This window comes from Mesitornis unicolor, unplaced genomic scaffold (assembly GCF_000695765.1).
Source record: "Mesitornis unicolor isolate BGI_N332 unplaced genomic scaffold, ASM69576v1 scaffold2165, whole genome shotgun sequence".
NCBI classification, from domain to species: Eukaryota; Metazoa; Chordata; class Aves; order Mesitornithiformes; family Mesitornithidae; genus Mesitornis; species Mesitornis unicolor.
This window is the reverse complement of record NW_010184745.1, coordinates 313,121-328,568: the sequence shown is the minus strand read 5'-3', so window position 1 is coordinate 328,568 and position 15,448 is coordinate 313,121. Positions and strand designations below refer to the sequence as shown.

Here is a 15,448-nt window from a genome sequence, read left to right as displayed (position 1 = left end):
CGGAAGAGCCTATCAGCTTTGTATTTCCTCAAGTCTTAAGAAACAGGGATGGCTCAGCAGGTGCACGTTAACTTCTCACATGTCTTGTCCTGCTCTAAGTATCTGGGAGTAGGAGAAAAATAGGGGAACCGAGCTTTGTGAACAGATGAGAATGACGTGGGAAATGTTGTTATAAAATCAGTGTTGGTGAGGGAGGTGATGTATTTGCTAAGATTATGAAAAAAAATGGCTAGATGAATTCTTCCAGAGAAGAACTGCAGACTGTTGGACATTAGTGTGCAGCTTCTGGTGAATGTTCTCTTACTCTTTCTCCTTCATATCCATATCAGTGAGAAAAAAACAGCACACTTGGGTTCATGAGCATCTTTCTGGAGGCCAGACACTGGGCCCATTGTAGAGAATTGCCTTTAAGGGCACGACTTTTTTATTTAATTGATAAAGTGATAACCAAAAATTGTTATAATTGCTTTATTTTAACTGATAGATGGTCAGAGACAAGTGGACAGTGTCTACTGCAAGGGGTGGGGCTGATGAACAGCCCGTCCCTCCCATTCCTCCTTTTGGCAGCAGTCTCTTGTGTGTAAGCACTGCTCCTCAGGGCCTGACTATTTTCTCTCCTGGGTGCTGTCCCCATGCTTGCTGCCCCCAACGAATGCCACTGCTCTGTGGGGACACCCCAGGGCCCCTGCTCCCAGTCTGCTGCCACCCCGAGCTCGGCAGGAGGTGAAGTAAGAGGCTGGCCTCCTGCGCATGTATGGCTTTCGGGTGCATGAAAGAGGGTCACTGTGCAGCTGCTTGCCAGGGACAGTGGAGGGTCTTGGACTGTAATTACAGGTGTTCAAAATTTGGGATTGTCCCAGCTGGGCTAAAACTGGGTGTGGAGTGCAACGAAGAGCCAAAGATATGGGTAAGGGGGCAGAGGTGAAGAGCAGAGCCAAGAAAGACAGGAAAATCGACGCTGCATGCTGGATTTGACGCTATGCCTGGTAATAGCAGAGAGATGTGCTGTTGCAGATCTTAGCTGTGTAATTTTATGTTTTTCCTAACACAGCTAGTTTTAAATGAAATGAGGTGAATGAGTAATTTTTGAATTTAATTTTCTTGCACTTAGTTTCTCCCCATGACTGCAAAGCTACCATAGATTATGATGATATTTTTAAATCTCTGTAGGTTTACAAGTAAGAAGATATTTCTGATACAGCTCTCTTTTGGCTAATGAAATAGCAGCTTACTTGTGAGTTGATATTAATGGCACATTCAGTAATGACACGCGATGCAATTATTTTACTAGACAGAGAAGCATTAGACACAAGCACAAAATATTTCTGAATCTAGGCATCAGCTGGAGGTGATTGAAAGTACACTACCTGTGCAGGTTCCATTGAATAATTATCGTGGAAAATATAGTTGCATTGTAGTTAAAAGCAGGGGTTTTTAATGCTAATATCTTAGATATTCCCAAAGATAAATGCTCTTCTGTAATCCCATGCTAATCTTCCTGACAGAAAGCAGAAGAAGAGGAGCTTGTCCTCACACCTGATGGCACCAGGGAATTCCTGACATTTGAAGTTCCACTGAATGACTCTGGGTCAGCGGGACTTGGTGTGAGCGTCAAAGGTAACCGGTCAAAAGAAAACCATGCCGATTTAGGAATCTTCGTCAAGTCCATTATTAATGGTGGAGCAGCATCCAAGGTAAGAGGAACATCTGTGAACTTCAGTCTTCCTTGGTTTTCCATAATAAGGCTATTTTGAAAATAACCACAGATTCACAAAGAATGAGATTGCTCTGTAACTAGCTTTTTCCAATTGCATCTTCAGACGTATCATTTAGATTTCTGCTCAGATTCATGTGTTTGTGTGTCCCAGGATTTAAACAGCCCTTACAGATTCTTGGAAGGATACGAGCCGTCTCTGGTACAGTTCAATTAGTATGCTATTTGTGCAAACAGGTTATGATAATAGCTTGCAGTGCAAATCTATAATTGGAGTAGACATTTCCTACTCTGGCTGCAATGGAAGTTATTATGCCAGTGTTCGCTTGGCCATAAACTATTAGGACTAAGCATAGTCGTTTGATTATTTTTCTTTCTTTTTTTTTTTCCCCTCTGTCCAGCGGACTAAACTTTTGTGTGTGTTTTATGTAACTGGCTATAATCTTTCCTTTTCCAGGATGGCAGGCTTCGAGTCAATGATCAACTAATAGCGGTAAATGGAGAATCATTATTGGGCAAAACAAATCAAGATGCTATGGAAACCTTAAGGAGGTCCATGTCCACTGAAGGAAACAAACGAGGAATGATTCAGCTTATTGTGGCAAGGCGAATAAGTAAATGCAATGAGGTAATACACTTTTGATACTGGGGCTAGGAGTTGTCACTTCTAAGGTACTTTTGTTTATTAGAGATGTCATGATTACTCTGAGACCTGGAGAATATTATTTGAGAAGCTAAAGAAAGAGAGAATTACGAAATTATCTGGATTTCAGCGTTAGACATGCTAACCTTATTACTGATCAATAAAGTTTTTCTTTTGAGTATTTTCATCAATGAATAACAGGAAACACTGAATAAAACTGTATTGATTTTGTAATTACATCCCAGTGTTTATGTGATTTTTGTTCTTTGGAGGTTTTTTTTTGTAGGTCTATTGATTCTTTTGCTTACAGACGGTGTTAACTGACTTGTTTCTTTGTCACTTTCAGTTTTTAAATTAAGAGTAGATCTCTTGCATTTCATTATTAATTATTATCTAAGCAACTAAAAGTTCCATGTAAAGATTCTGCAAAACTTGATGCAAATAATTCTGTTATTTCAGATTTTTAATATGTTGTGTCTTGGCCTTCACTGCAGGGAAGTATGAAATAACTGAATTCAGGGTAATTCTTTCTCTGACATTATTTGAAGCTTCTGTGTCCTCCAGTGCAATGTTAATCTGTTGATGTTTTGAAACATGTTCATAATTTCTAATAGTTTATCTTCTAGATTAATGTAAATAAGGCTATATAGTAGGAATATGTGGGCATATGATACTTAAAAGACTGCAGATGCTGTGGAGGACTGAATTAGACTTCAAAATGATTTTGACAAATTGGAGAAATGCACTGAGTTAAATAGGATGCAGTTGAATGACGGGTCAGGGAAGCATCTGTTCTTAAGGCATCTAAAGTCATTCTTTCTTTCTTGTTAGCACTGGTAAGGTCTTATCAGTAGTGTTATTTCATGAGCATCATGCTTCAAAAATGATGTGCACAAATTGGTTTAGTACTGCCAATCCTGCCTAAGGGGAAAAGGAATGGTTTACTTTTTAATGCATAAAATTGATCTTCAAAAAATTCCAGTCCATGGTGTATTTTAAAATTATGTTTGAAAAAGACACTAGCTTCTCTAAAAGTATTAAGCTCCTTTTGATTAACTGCTTATACACAGCTTTAATAAACATACATACAGGTTTATATATACATGCACTGCTAGGAAACCGACTTGGGTGCATATGGTTTCTCACTTGGCGTTGAAGGAATTTTTTATGTTTGGTGATGTCCTGTTCTAGCCATGATTCTGAACTTGGACTCCAGAGAGCACAGACTGTCCTTTGGAGACTGTTTCTTAGTCCTATCCAATTTCAGGTGCATTTTATAGCTTACTACATAGAAAGGGTGAAATATTTTATACTATTTATATTTTTAGTAATTTTTTTCCAAAAGAATGTGGAAGATATTCACTTTTCTCTTAGTGAAAGTCTTCTATAGCAAATGTATCAAAACAGTGTTTGTAAACATGATGGAGCAAATCCAGCAACAATGAACCAAAGACGTTGCTCCTTAAATCCGATAGAATCTTTGCTCACTGAAGTTAAGAATAGTTTGGTGCCCTGCATCTGCTTGACATTTAGCGTGATTTATTTTGCAGAAATCACATGCCAAAAATGGCACAGCTCAGTCCTAGAGTGTATCTGCTGCAAGATGAAATAACTGGTGTTAGAACCAGATTTAGATGCACTGAAATGTATCTGTATAGGGGCTGGATAGGGACCTCTGTTTGTCTGGGCCTACTTTACAGTTTTTTGTGGATTTTTCAACCTCTTTAGCAAGCTGGTGAGTTGAGTCATAATGATTTAGGAAAGTGACGATATGCAATTACTCGTTTAGTGATCATTTTTACAAAATAATCTTTGAATCTATTTTTTCTCAGGAATTATTGCTTTCATGACATTCATCCAAAGGAAATACGATGTCAATACTGTTTGCATATTTTAATATGATGAAAGTGTAACTTGCATTGACATAAACATATTTACCTGCTGAGCTGGCAGTATTCAAGAAGCTGGTTTTCTGAAAGTCTTGCAATGCCCAGACTTCAATGAAATGAAAAGTGAAGAGATAATGTGTTTCTTGGCATTTTGCAATTAAACCCTAGTTCCTTATTCAAGAATTGGAGGGCTTTAAACTTTAGGTATTATTAATCTGATATAGTACTGATAAGCTGTGATAATATTATTTATGTGTCTTGCATGAATGCCATATATGAGTATGGTATGCAGTCAGCTTAGCCCCCAAGATGTGTGGACTGTATCACTGTAGCGATATTGGCCATGTCTGGCAGTCTCAGCTACATTATGTTTGATTCAGGAACGTAGGTTAATTAGATGCACTGGTACATGAGTTGTACCCTTAGAGTATTCCTGTAGCTACCACCAGCCTGATATACAGTCTCAGCAAAGGTTTTTAGTATTAGAACAAAAAATAAATGACATCTGACTGGTGACAGACTCGGGAGCCTGCAGAAGGGCAAACTCTATCTTGGTAAATCACACCTTTTACCAGCATAGACTCACAGAATCATTTAGGTTGGAAAAGATCTTAGCCATCTTTTAAATAATTTCAGGGATGGTCACTCAACCACTTCCCTGGGCAGCCTGTTCCAATGGTTGATAACCCTATCATTGAAAAAATTTTTCCTAATATCCAATTGAAACCTCTCCTGGTGCAACTTGAGGCCATTTCCTCTTCTCCCATCACTTGTTACTTGGGAAGAGACCAACACCCCCCTCGCTACAACCACCTTTTTGCTAGTTGTAGAGACCAATAAAGTCTCCTCTGAGCCTCCTTTTCTCCAGACTAAACAACCCCAGTTTCTCAGAAATTGGGTTTTAATGTTTTTTCTTAGACAAAAATAAATGTTTACCTTTTTGAGAAAGTATTTCCCTGGTTTTTTCTGTGCTTTTCTCTCTCTTTTAATTCTCCAAAGGAGTCGCCATAAAATACCACCAACAAAAAAGATGCTGTTCAATTAATTTCTTTGATTCAACATTGTGTTTGCCCTCTCTATGGACAAAAATATAGCTTACACTCTTGTTAGTCTTGCAGAACCACAGTTAAATGGAACAAGCTCAATTATATTCCCTTTAGTGCATTGCCAACAGCAGTGTTCATTCTTCTCCGCTCCATGCGGTCAGTCCCGCACTGTGATGAGAGTTCAGGACTCTGCGCCCTGGGATTCCTCACCGTGCCACAGCGCAGCCACAGCTGCCTCAGAAGGGGAATCTGTGCAGGGGGTTATAATGCCAGTGCAAAAAACCCTAAATTATTGTCAGAAGGCTTTTTTAGGCTTCAGAAGTCAAAGTCTACTTAACTTGAGCATGAAACTGTTTCAAAACTCATCAGGATTGTTCTCATACAGCTTCACCAGTTCTCATGTTGAAGCCTCCAAAGCAATTAGAGTAACAATAAAAATGTACATAAACACCATAAGAGCATTATTTTGTCTTCAGAGAGGTAGTGAGGGGATCATATACATCCCCAGATCTTACATAACTGTGAACTCAGACCACAGTTTGTGAGACCACAAACTTCCCAGAAGGTAAAAAATGTTTTTATGCTGTTGTGGTTTTACTGAACTGAAGAGTTGCCTGTAGAAAGAATTTTCATTGACTCACCAGGAGATAGAGTATAATCCATCCAGGTTTTCAAGTGAATTATCTTCTAGTAAATATTGATACAAGTGTGGAAGGAGCAGTAGTTATGAATGAACTCCATGCCAAAACTCTGTATCTGGGTTTTTCTCCTGTTTGCATTACGTCTACACAGAATACAGTAATATAGTTAATTCTGTAAGCTGCACTACTACAAACCTTGCAAAGCTGTTTAATATCTCAGCCACTCCAGACAAAATCACAGTGAATGTTTGATGGATGCTGTTAGATTAGTGTAACAAAAACATTTAGTTTGGGATTTGGAAATATCTAAGGTTCCCTCCCTCCTCTTTCAGAAAAGTTTCAGATCTATGCTTTCAACTTTCAGACTTGCCCTCTGTGACCAGCATTGTATATTGACCTTCAACATCACTGTATAAGCTCAGAGAGACTTTAAGGTACATTTCCAAAGATGTACAGACAGTGATAAAAATGGGAAGAATAACAATTGACATGATATTCATGTATGACCAGTATTTAGCGCCTCAGTTTTCAGAAGACAAGGCCATCAGCTTTTTAGATCTTTAATTCAGGGTGAACTTTTTTTTTTTACATTTCTAAGATTTAAAGAGAAACACTGGAGCTTCTTGCAGCGTGTTCTGTTAATTAGTGATAATATCACAATTAGCTTGTATGGGCAAACAGCTGCTGGCTGTATGGCCACAATGCGCGCACAGCGCTTAGGCATGACTGTCAGGCAGATCTGTGCAGCTGGCAGCAGTATGTGATGATACAGGGGAAAAAAAAGGTAATTCTGACTTTTGGAATCCTGCTCTTTTCAGTCCTGCAACCTGGGCAGCTTAGAAGCACAGATTGCTCATCTGCACTCTGTTCATGTCACATGCAGGCAGCACTTGTCTGCCATTAAGTGAAAGCATCACCATTTTCCTTGAAATGAGAGATTTCAAGGGTTTCTCCTTGTCTATCTCCCTTTTTGACAGAATTAACGTCTTGCCAAACATGCCTGAAACGAAGGTTTGAAAATGATTTGCAAATCCCCAGATTTCTTTCTGCATGCCTGTTCATTTTGCTCCAGTTGCTGAGTTGGAAACAGAGCATACCATGAAGTGGAGAAACAGTTGTGAATCCAAACCATATAAGGACCTCATCAACTGTGTAAATAAATTGACTGGTAGACAGATCAGTGAGAGAGACTTTTCAAATGAGTGGTTTCATTTTGTAATAAAGGAGACAAGCAAACATCTATTTTTTTCCAGTATGCATGGAAGCATAAAACATTCAGAGTAATTTTTCCCTGCATGCATTACCTAGTTACCTACTTTGATATGACAGGTTTGGTTATTTTCTTTTCTCGCTAGATTAGTTTTGTGACGACCTTCTGGAGTTCATTTAACTATCAAGAAGGCTTTAGTATCTTCTCCAGACACAGTGATTTCACTGTTCACTCCCTTCTCAAGTCATTAATAAAGCTGCTCATGAGTCTAAGCAGTTCCCAGCCCTGATTCCCGAGGGAGACTACAGCTGACTCTTCTTCACTCTGAAGACTGATCTTTGTTTCCAATCCTTTAGCCAAATTTCAGTCCAGAAAATGAAAACTTAGTCTAGTCCTTTAAAAACTAAGTTTCTTTAATGCCACTGGTATGAAGCCTTGGTAAAGGCTTTTTGAAAATGGAAATATGTCATGTGGGATTCATTGCCTCAGAGCTCAGAGAGCTTACTGGCACGTTTGTGCAACTCCAGCATCCTAGTGAGGCAGAATTTCCCCATGGACACCTGCCTTCCCTGTGAACCCACGTCTGTCACGTTCAGTGACCTTACTCTTTGTTGTAGATGCCACCATTTTATCCAGAAGGAGGTCAGAGGCCTGGTCTGTAGTTCCCAAGATCCCCTCTAGATATGTAGGCAACCACAGAAATGATTGAGCTTCCCTACTGCAGACTTGTCCTTCTGTGTCCCTTGCCATCAAGTGGTCCAGCTGGTTTCCTGTGTACCTTGCTATGTCTGACGTCCTCAGTGAACATTTTATCTTCAGTCTGAGCATCCTCTGAAGGGTACTGCTTAAATTCTTCCTTCTTTCTCTCAAATTTTTGGCCAAATAATTGTTTATTTGTTTGGTTTTTAAGTTGTGGCACGTTCTACCTGAGCTTCTAATTCAGTGCTCATTAATAGTCTGCTTTTAGGCCTCAGGTGGTTTTTTTGGTGCATGACTACCAGTGTACTTAGGCAAACATCAAATAGTAAAGATCCCAAGAAATGTTTTACAAAGTTAGTTGTTTGGAAAGTACATACATGGTTTTGTGTTTTATGGTGTCATAGTCTCTTTTGTTCTGTGCTTCTACCTGCTTCTCTTCTGCTCCTAACATCTTACTCTGTTTTGCAAAACTCTGTGAGTTCCCTCCCACCATTCTGAAAGCATGTTTTGACTTCTGCTTAACTTCTAGCATTGTCAGAATAAGAATTCAGTATTTTGTAGAAACACTGTGCTAATTGTGCATGATTGTGCATGTAAGTCAGACCCTGACCCTTCTACTGGTTGTTACCTACATTTGTGCATCTTGCAAAGTCTGTCCGTAAAGCAGGATCCCAACTTGGGTGCTAACAGAGAAAACCATGTGTAATATTGTTAGTAGTATTGTAGAAGTATCTCTGTTGAAAAAGGTAGCTGAAGCATTTTGGACATCTTAGCCACAGTACTCAGATAAGAAAGGAAAAAGAAAGCCTGGAGAATAATTCTGTGTGACAGAAAGAGCTTCAGTATCCTGGATGCAGTGTAATATGTAGCAGATTTGTATACTGACTTCTTTAAAATCCATAATGCTTGCATGCCAGTATTTGGATAATTTACTTGCTGAAGGAAAAAGAGAGTCTGATTATTGTTTCTTTAAAAAAAAAAGAGTTTGCTTATGCTTTGAATATTTTGGCAATGTTCTTGTGCATAAACTTTTTTCATATTTATGTGCATAACTTCAGATAGGATGGATGGTGGTGTTTAAGTGAAAAGGACTGCATTACTTGTCCTTTTATCATCTAGATAAGCAGCAGCTGGTCTAGTTAGTACAGACAGCACTTTGGCAAACAGCTGGTTCTTATCTGAATGACAAAGGGCCAGGGTAGAGAACTTATTTTATGAAAAAAAAAATAAAATCTTGTTTCTATTTTTATTTTAAAAGAATGGAGAAAAAAAATGAGCTACAGGCAATCTGTAGCATGTGAAGTTTTATTGCATTTTTACAAATATGATCATTTATTATAGATCAGTGCTAGGACTCGGAGAAGGAACTCTCTTCTCAGCCTGGAGAAGTGAATGCCCAGGGGGATCTTCCCAGTGTCTGTAAATACCTGATGTGGGGAATAAAGAAGACTGATCCAGACTCTTGTCAGGGCTGCCCGTTGCCAGGAGAAGAAGCTATAGGCACAAACTGAAATAAAAGAAATTTCCTTTAACATCAGAAAAAAATATTTTCTGAGAGGATGGTCAACCACTGGCACAGGTTTCCCAGAGAAGTTGTGGAATCTCTGTCCTTGGAGATGTTCAAAACTCAACTGGACAAGGCACTGGACAACCTACTTTGCTGACCTTGCTTTGAGTTGGACTAGATAATCTCCAGTGGTTCCATCCAACCTCAGCCAGCCCGTGACTCTGAGCTGTCATACCAGAAGTGCTGCTGCTAGGGACAGATACTGGCAGGCAGTGTAGGGGGCAGTTGCTGCCTAGCTTGGTTTCCTTTCCAGGCCTTTCACGAAGGTCAGGAATTCATACATCTTTGTTTATATTACTTACTCTTTATCAGTTAATCAGATTAAATTATACTGGATAGAACTGATATTGGCTAAGGGGAGGAACTGGAATGTGTAATTCAAGCTCTTTATTAGAAATGCATCAGAAAGAACAAGTCTTTATTTGAACTGCAATCTTGTTTTGGACTGTTGGTCTCTTTGTCTTCCCCACAGGAGTTTCCACACTCAGTGTATTTTTTCTTACACAAACCTTCTGTCAATAATATAAGGAACTGCTTTTATATATGGACTTCTTTTGGTGAAAGCCAGTTGTGTAATTCATGTATAATTTTTGCTGTTTTAGAAAAGACATTGCATCTTTTATAAAATATTTGTGTAGTTGTCTATCAATGCCTTTGTTTAAACCCATCTTTTGAGAGGCTAATTAGAAATGTAAAAAGTTTTCCCCATGAAAATGATAAAATACATGATTCACTTTACAGAGCACGGCCATTTAACCACAATACTCCTGTTATTTCTTTTATTTACCCTGTACTTTACTGAATTACCAGGAGTGAATTTTTATGTATTTCTGTGATTCAGAGCTTTCTTCTTGTCAGTGTCTTTCTGAAAATCTCTTGAGACCTTCCTACAAATGAGTTTGAAAGTTGATGGGTTGTCACATGAAGAAGGACTGTGTGATATGGCTCACTAAAAGCTGGACACTTGTTACATAAAGTCATCAATATAGCACTGGGAGAATAAACCCCAAAACACTTTGGTATTTTCACACCTTATTTAAAGGCAGTGAAATAAAGGTTAGTTTACCATTTAATGCGTTTATCATGCAAGTTTAAGCTCTCAAGCAGTCTGATGTTGCTGTGCTTTTTTTTAGTGTTTCAGAATTTAGATTTCCTATTCTTTTTGAATTTGCCCTAGATTATAACAGAAGCTACAAATATTGTTTAATTTACTTTTTTAGTAAAGCTGTCAATTGTAATCTGCAATTTAAAAAAACTAATAAAACAAATCCTCATTTCACAATTTAAACCTTATTGAGTCTAATTCACTTGCACTGCAAGTTTATTATTCTCCTGCAGCTTGACGTGCCTCCAATTGTAATTGTGTTGACCCTCTGATGCAGTAAATCTCCCCAGTGCTTATCAAACTGGGAGAGATAAGTCTACAATTTGGAACTTCATTAAATATCTCATTTATATTAAACAGATGATGGCTTTGAACAGAAAAAATAATTTCTGCAGACTCTGCGACCTCCCAGTCGTGGTCTCCTCCACTTCGTAACGCGGCGTTTCACAAACGTCCACCCCTCCGTGTACCGGGCGCTATGCCAGCGCCCGAATGTCAGAAGTCATTAGTCCATCGGGCCTACTTCAAAGCCTCTGCTGTGAAGAATGCAGCCGAGTGCTTTGTAGCCCTTGCAGCACATTTTAAAAAATCTTTTGGAGCTTACATTTCTTAGTCATCTGGGAGTTGCGGGTGGAGTGATTAATAATGGGCAGCTGTTTAAAGAAAAAACAACCAACAAACATGTTGCTTGTTATTGTAATTCATGAAACTATGAACGCCTCCTCTTGTGCTCGTTTAGAGACCGGTCTTGTGGAATAAGCATTCCCAGTTCCCAGTGGCTTCAAAGAGTTTGCAGCATGCTCAGTATTTTGCAGTATCTGGTCTCCGCTGTAATTCAATACATATAAAATATATGCCGTGGGATTTGTGCAAGGACATTGTTTTTGAGATTTAACTATACACTTCAATAGGAAGAGGCATATTGGTGAGAAAAACTAACGCTTTGATGTGTGAATTCATACGATTGCAAAATGCATCTATTTTTAAATATCTGTTTATTTTTAATAGGGCTGGATTCAGTTCACCCTGTTTAGGTGAATTGGTTTACGGTCTTGATGAAGCTCGTTTGGTAGCATTACTGAATACCAGCAGGGTGCTAGAGCTCAGGTGAACCAAAAGCTTTAGGGGCAGGAAGGCTGAATGGTGTGAGAGCTGGGTGATGGTGTGGGGAGTCTCTGCAGTGAGTAACTGAGTGGTGACAAATTTGGCATCCAAACTGACCGGTGAGTGCTCAGGTGCTCGTTCTCCTGGCTCTCAGGGACAGCGGCAGCAGAGCTGCCTGTGGCTAAACCCAGCTAGGTGATATCGAATTGTTTTTTCTTTGCCTCGCATGGGCACTGTCTTCCACTGAGCTCTGATTCTCCTGGGCTCACTGAGTTTTTCCTCTCTCTTTGAAAAATCTGAGAGGCATATACAGGAAAACAAGGCATGACCAGCTTCTGCAAACAAAGGCTGAGCTGGGAAGTTGCTCATGGGAGCCTTCTGACAGAAGGCAGCTGGTGCGGGGAGGGGGCCGTACACGGTCTTCCCCCCTGCGCACACGGCCAAGCAGCTCGTCTCCATCACTTCTTCCACCACCTACTTCATATACCTCATAATGCCCCTGGGAAGTCTGCCTGGGGTCATGGTGGCCAGGGACCCAGCAGCTCCCTGGGATGAGGGCCATGGTTGAAGGGGACACTTCAGGTTTTGCCAGTTCTGTGTTTTGTAGCTCTGCGGCAGTGCTGGGGATCATATGCGAGGTCTCTGTACCCTGAAGCCAGAAAAGGCAAAGCAAAGAACTCATCATGAGCAGAGAAAGAAATGAAAATAAATGTTAAAGTGAAGCCCAGCTTTTTTTCCTTTCCATACTAACTACAAAACATTTGAGTGTTTGTGTTTTGGTTACTAATATCCGTGGTGAGCTTTCCTGGAGGTTTCCATGATGATTACATTTGAAAGCAAATTGCAGCACTTCAAAAAACGCCAGCAGCCCAATTCCAAATGGAGTTCCTGCTTTGCGCTTCTGACAGGGGCCTTGTTCTGACAGGCTGTCAGTGTGGGGACGAGGGCCCAGCTGTCTGCCCGAGACTGTTTAAGAAAGCCAAATCTATCTGCTTAAGAAATTATCCAACAAAGAGACACCAAAATACAGTGGGGGCTTTTTCACCAATTTTCTCCTGAAGGATTTGAAATTTGACAGGGCACCATGGGAAGCGCAGTGTAAAGTGGCTTAGAAAGTTGGTCATTAAGCAAAGCTGTCATTGCAAATTATATTTGTCCAGGGTGAAAAGCTACCTCATTTGGTGCCCAGACAGGTCTAGGCCTTAGGCAAGTTGTTACAGTTTCCTCGTGCTGCTAAGTAGACCCTGGCTGCTAATTTTCCTCTCTTTGTGCAGTTGGAGTCACCTGGGAGCCCCTCTGGGCCAGAGCTGCCCATAGAGACTCTGCTGGATGACCGGGAAAGAAGGATTTCCCACTCCCTCTACGGTGGGATCGAGGGTCTCAGCGAGTCGCCCACGAGGAACGCGGCGCTGAGTAGGATAATGGGTGAGTCAAATCAGTTCTGCTAATCGGGGCATGTTTTTATTCCTCACTGTGATTCATCAAAGGGCGGTTAATGTATTATGTATGTGGGAATCGGGGAACATGGAGGTTGCACCGACCAACTTAAAATGTGCCTTAGTATTGTCCACACAAGCCGCCTGGGTAGTTAATGTGAGAAAGTAAGTCAATAAATAGAATTATAAAGTGAATTTTGTATCCCATGGCAGGAAATAGAACAAATAATGGGTGAATTTAACATAGTTTTTCAGTGTCTGATCTGGGACAATAAATTATTGGTTGGTCTAGTCTTCATGTTGAGCCTTCATTCATGTGAAAGTCAGTGACTCATGGGAATTTATAATTAATTTCAGCATTTTTTCTCCTCTATTTTAACCATAATAAAGTACAAAAATAAATAAGGCAAACTTGCATCCATTTATGCTAGTTTGGGTGTTTCATTAATGTGTTTGAATTTTTGCTTTGCAGGACACCAATTTTAAAACCTCATAACTAATTTTAAGCATCCCTTGTGTAGATTCTGTGCCATACCGTCTGCATGGCCCCAGAGGATAATGAGGTTATTAGCAGTTACTCTGCAGCAATTCAGCTTCCGATGTACAGAGCTAGGTAATAAAGACTTGCCTTGCCACAGGAGTGGTTGGATTTACTGACTAGCATGGGATTAGTTTGAAAGGATTTTCAAATTTAAACTCAAAAAGCAGCTTGATAAAAATACCACCTGACAGAAGATGTGACAATTGCTTGCTTGAGTTGCAAGTTTTAAACATAAGATGTGGCCATTAAATCTGGGACTTTTTTTAGTGTGCTTGACACACACCGACTATATTAGAAGGTGCTGCTGTAAACTTGATATAAAGCAAGGCTGAACTTAGTTTTTAATTCCTTGAGATTGATTTTCAGCCTTAGAAATGAAAGCCTTTTACAGTCAGTTTGTATCTATATTTCACTCAGTTTTGAGGTTGTTTGGTTTTTTTTTAATGTTTGTATTTTTTTGCTTGCTTTTTCTTTGTGGTAGTAGAACAACACTGTTGTTAAACTCTGAAAATCCACAGATTTGGTATTTAAGATACTTCATCAATTAAGTCTTTTGTCTTTCCTTTGTGTATTTTGGCAACAATAGTTGGAAATAAATGATATTCTGTTCTATTGCATTACGTTTTGTGCAGCTCAGAGGAAAAATTGTATTCCTGGTAATCAATGAAGCATGAAATCCTTTCACCCAAAATCATATGCTCTTAAAGAGAACAACGTGAAAAAAATACTTATTTGTTGGCAAATTTAAGGAGTGTTAAGTCTTGAACACTACTCTCCCATAAAAGGAACTGATTTTTGTGGTGTCAAGGCTTTAGATAAAGCATTTGGAAAGCACTACCTCCTGCTTTTTCCGTCAGTGTTGCAGAGGATTTATACATAGAGCTCATATAAGTGTTAACAAGTTATTGCTTAAACACCTTGTCCAGTGGTGGGAGAAGAAATCCTAAGTGTCTGTGTGCATGTGTATCAGCAATGCAGTTTACTTCCACGTCACAGGAGCACAGGACTTGCCGTGCCAAATTGAACTGGTGGTTCATCAGTCTGGTAGTGGAAGGCAGTAACTTGTATTTCAATAAAAGGAAAAAAAAAGTCTTTCCAAAGCTCTTAAAATCTAATGCTTTTGGATACCTCTGCAATGTAGATATAGAGAGGGGGAAAACCTGTCCTGCATTATTCATTTTATAACCTGAAGTTGATGTTTTGATTTCCTCTGAGTCATCCTTTCTCTGTATTGTTTTCAGAAACCAAGAACTGTGTAGGAAAGTCATTAGTTGTGACTTAAATCCATTGATGTTTTAGTTGGAAGCACATGGAAACTCAAATTGTGCCTGAATCTCATAATAAACGTGATCCAGTCCAGCATAACTGAAAACTGGTCTTGGGAGGACTCTGTCAATTCCCTTCTCCAATGGTGGCAGCTTCACAAAGCTGTGATGTTTAAACCCAGTTTTTAGGTAGCAGTCAGTTTTCTAATATGCTAGTTTTTCTGAGTTAACCCATACCACTAAGTTAAAACTGCAGTGTTGTAATATTTTGTAATATTACTGCATGCATGTTTGCTTGCAGTGCCATACAGCACAGTGGTATTATTACCTGCTAGCAGAGATAGGCACAGTTCTTGTTTCAAAGTAGCTGACGTTTGTAAGACTCAGTCTTTTAATAGTAAATGTGGAATTCCTCTCCTATTAGCATTGATAATGAGAAAAATCTCTGAACTTTTTTTAATTTTTCTGAGAATGTATATGTGGTGTTACATGACTCTTCCAGAGTTTCCTCCTCACTTGAGAATTGGCCTAAATGTGAGGAATAGTCTTAAGAACAATCTGGCTGAGGGAGACTGGAGGTCTGTACCT

At 39.5% G+C, this 15,448-nt stretch overlaps 1 protein-coding gene across 1 annotated transcript in view; it reads left to right on the top strand.

The window, feature by feature from the left end:
• The window catches only part of PARD3 (par-3 family cell polarity regulator), a 310,634-nt gene that overhangs the window by 130,754 nt on the left and 164,432 nt on the right, over positions 1 to 15,448 (top strand). Inside the window, exons 13-15 of the mRNA XM_010184574.1 lie at positions 1,506 to 1,694; positions 2,172 to 2,342; positions 12,893 to 13,043. Coding sequence (XP_010182876.1) covers positions 1,506 to 1,694; positions 2,172 to 2,342; positions 12,893 to 13,043 — 511 coding nt within the window. The remainder of the gene's footprint in view (positions 1 to 1,505; positions 1,695 to 2,171; positions 2,343 to 12,892; positions 13,044 to 15,448) is intronic.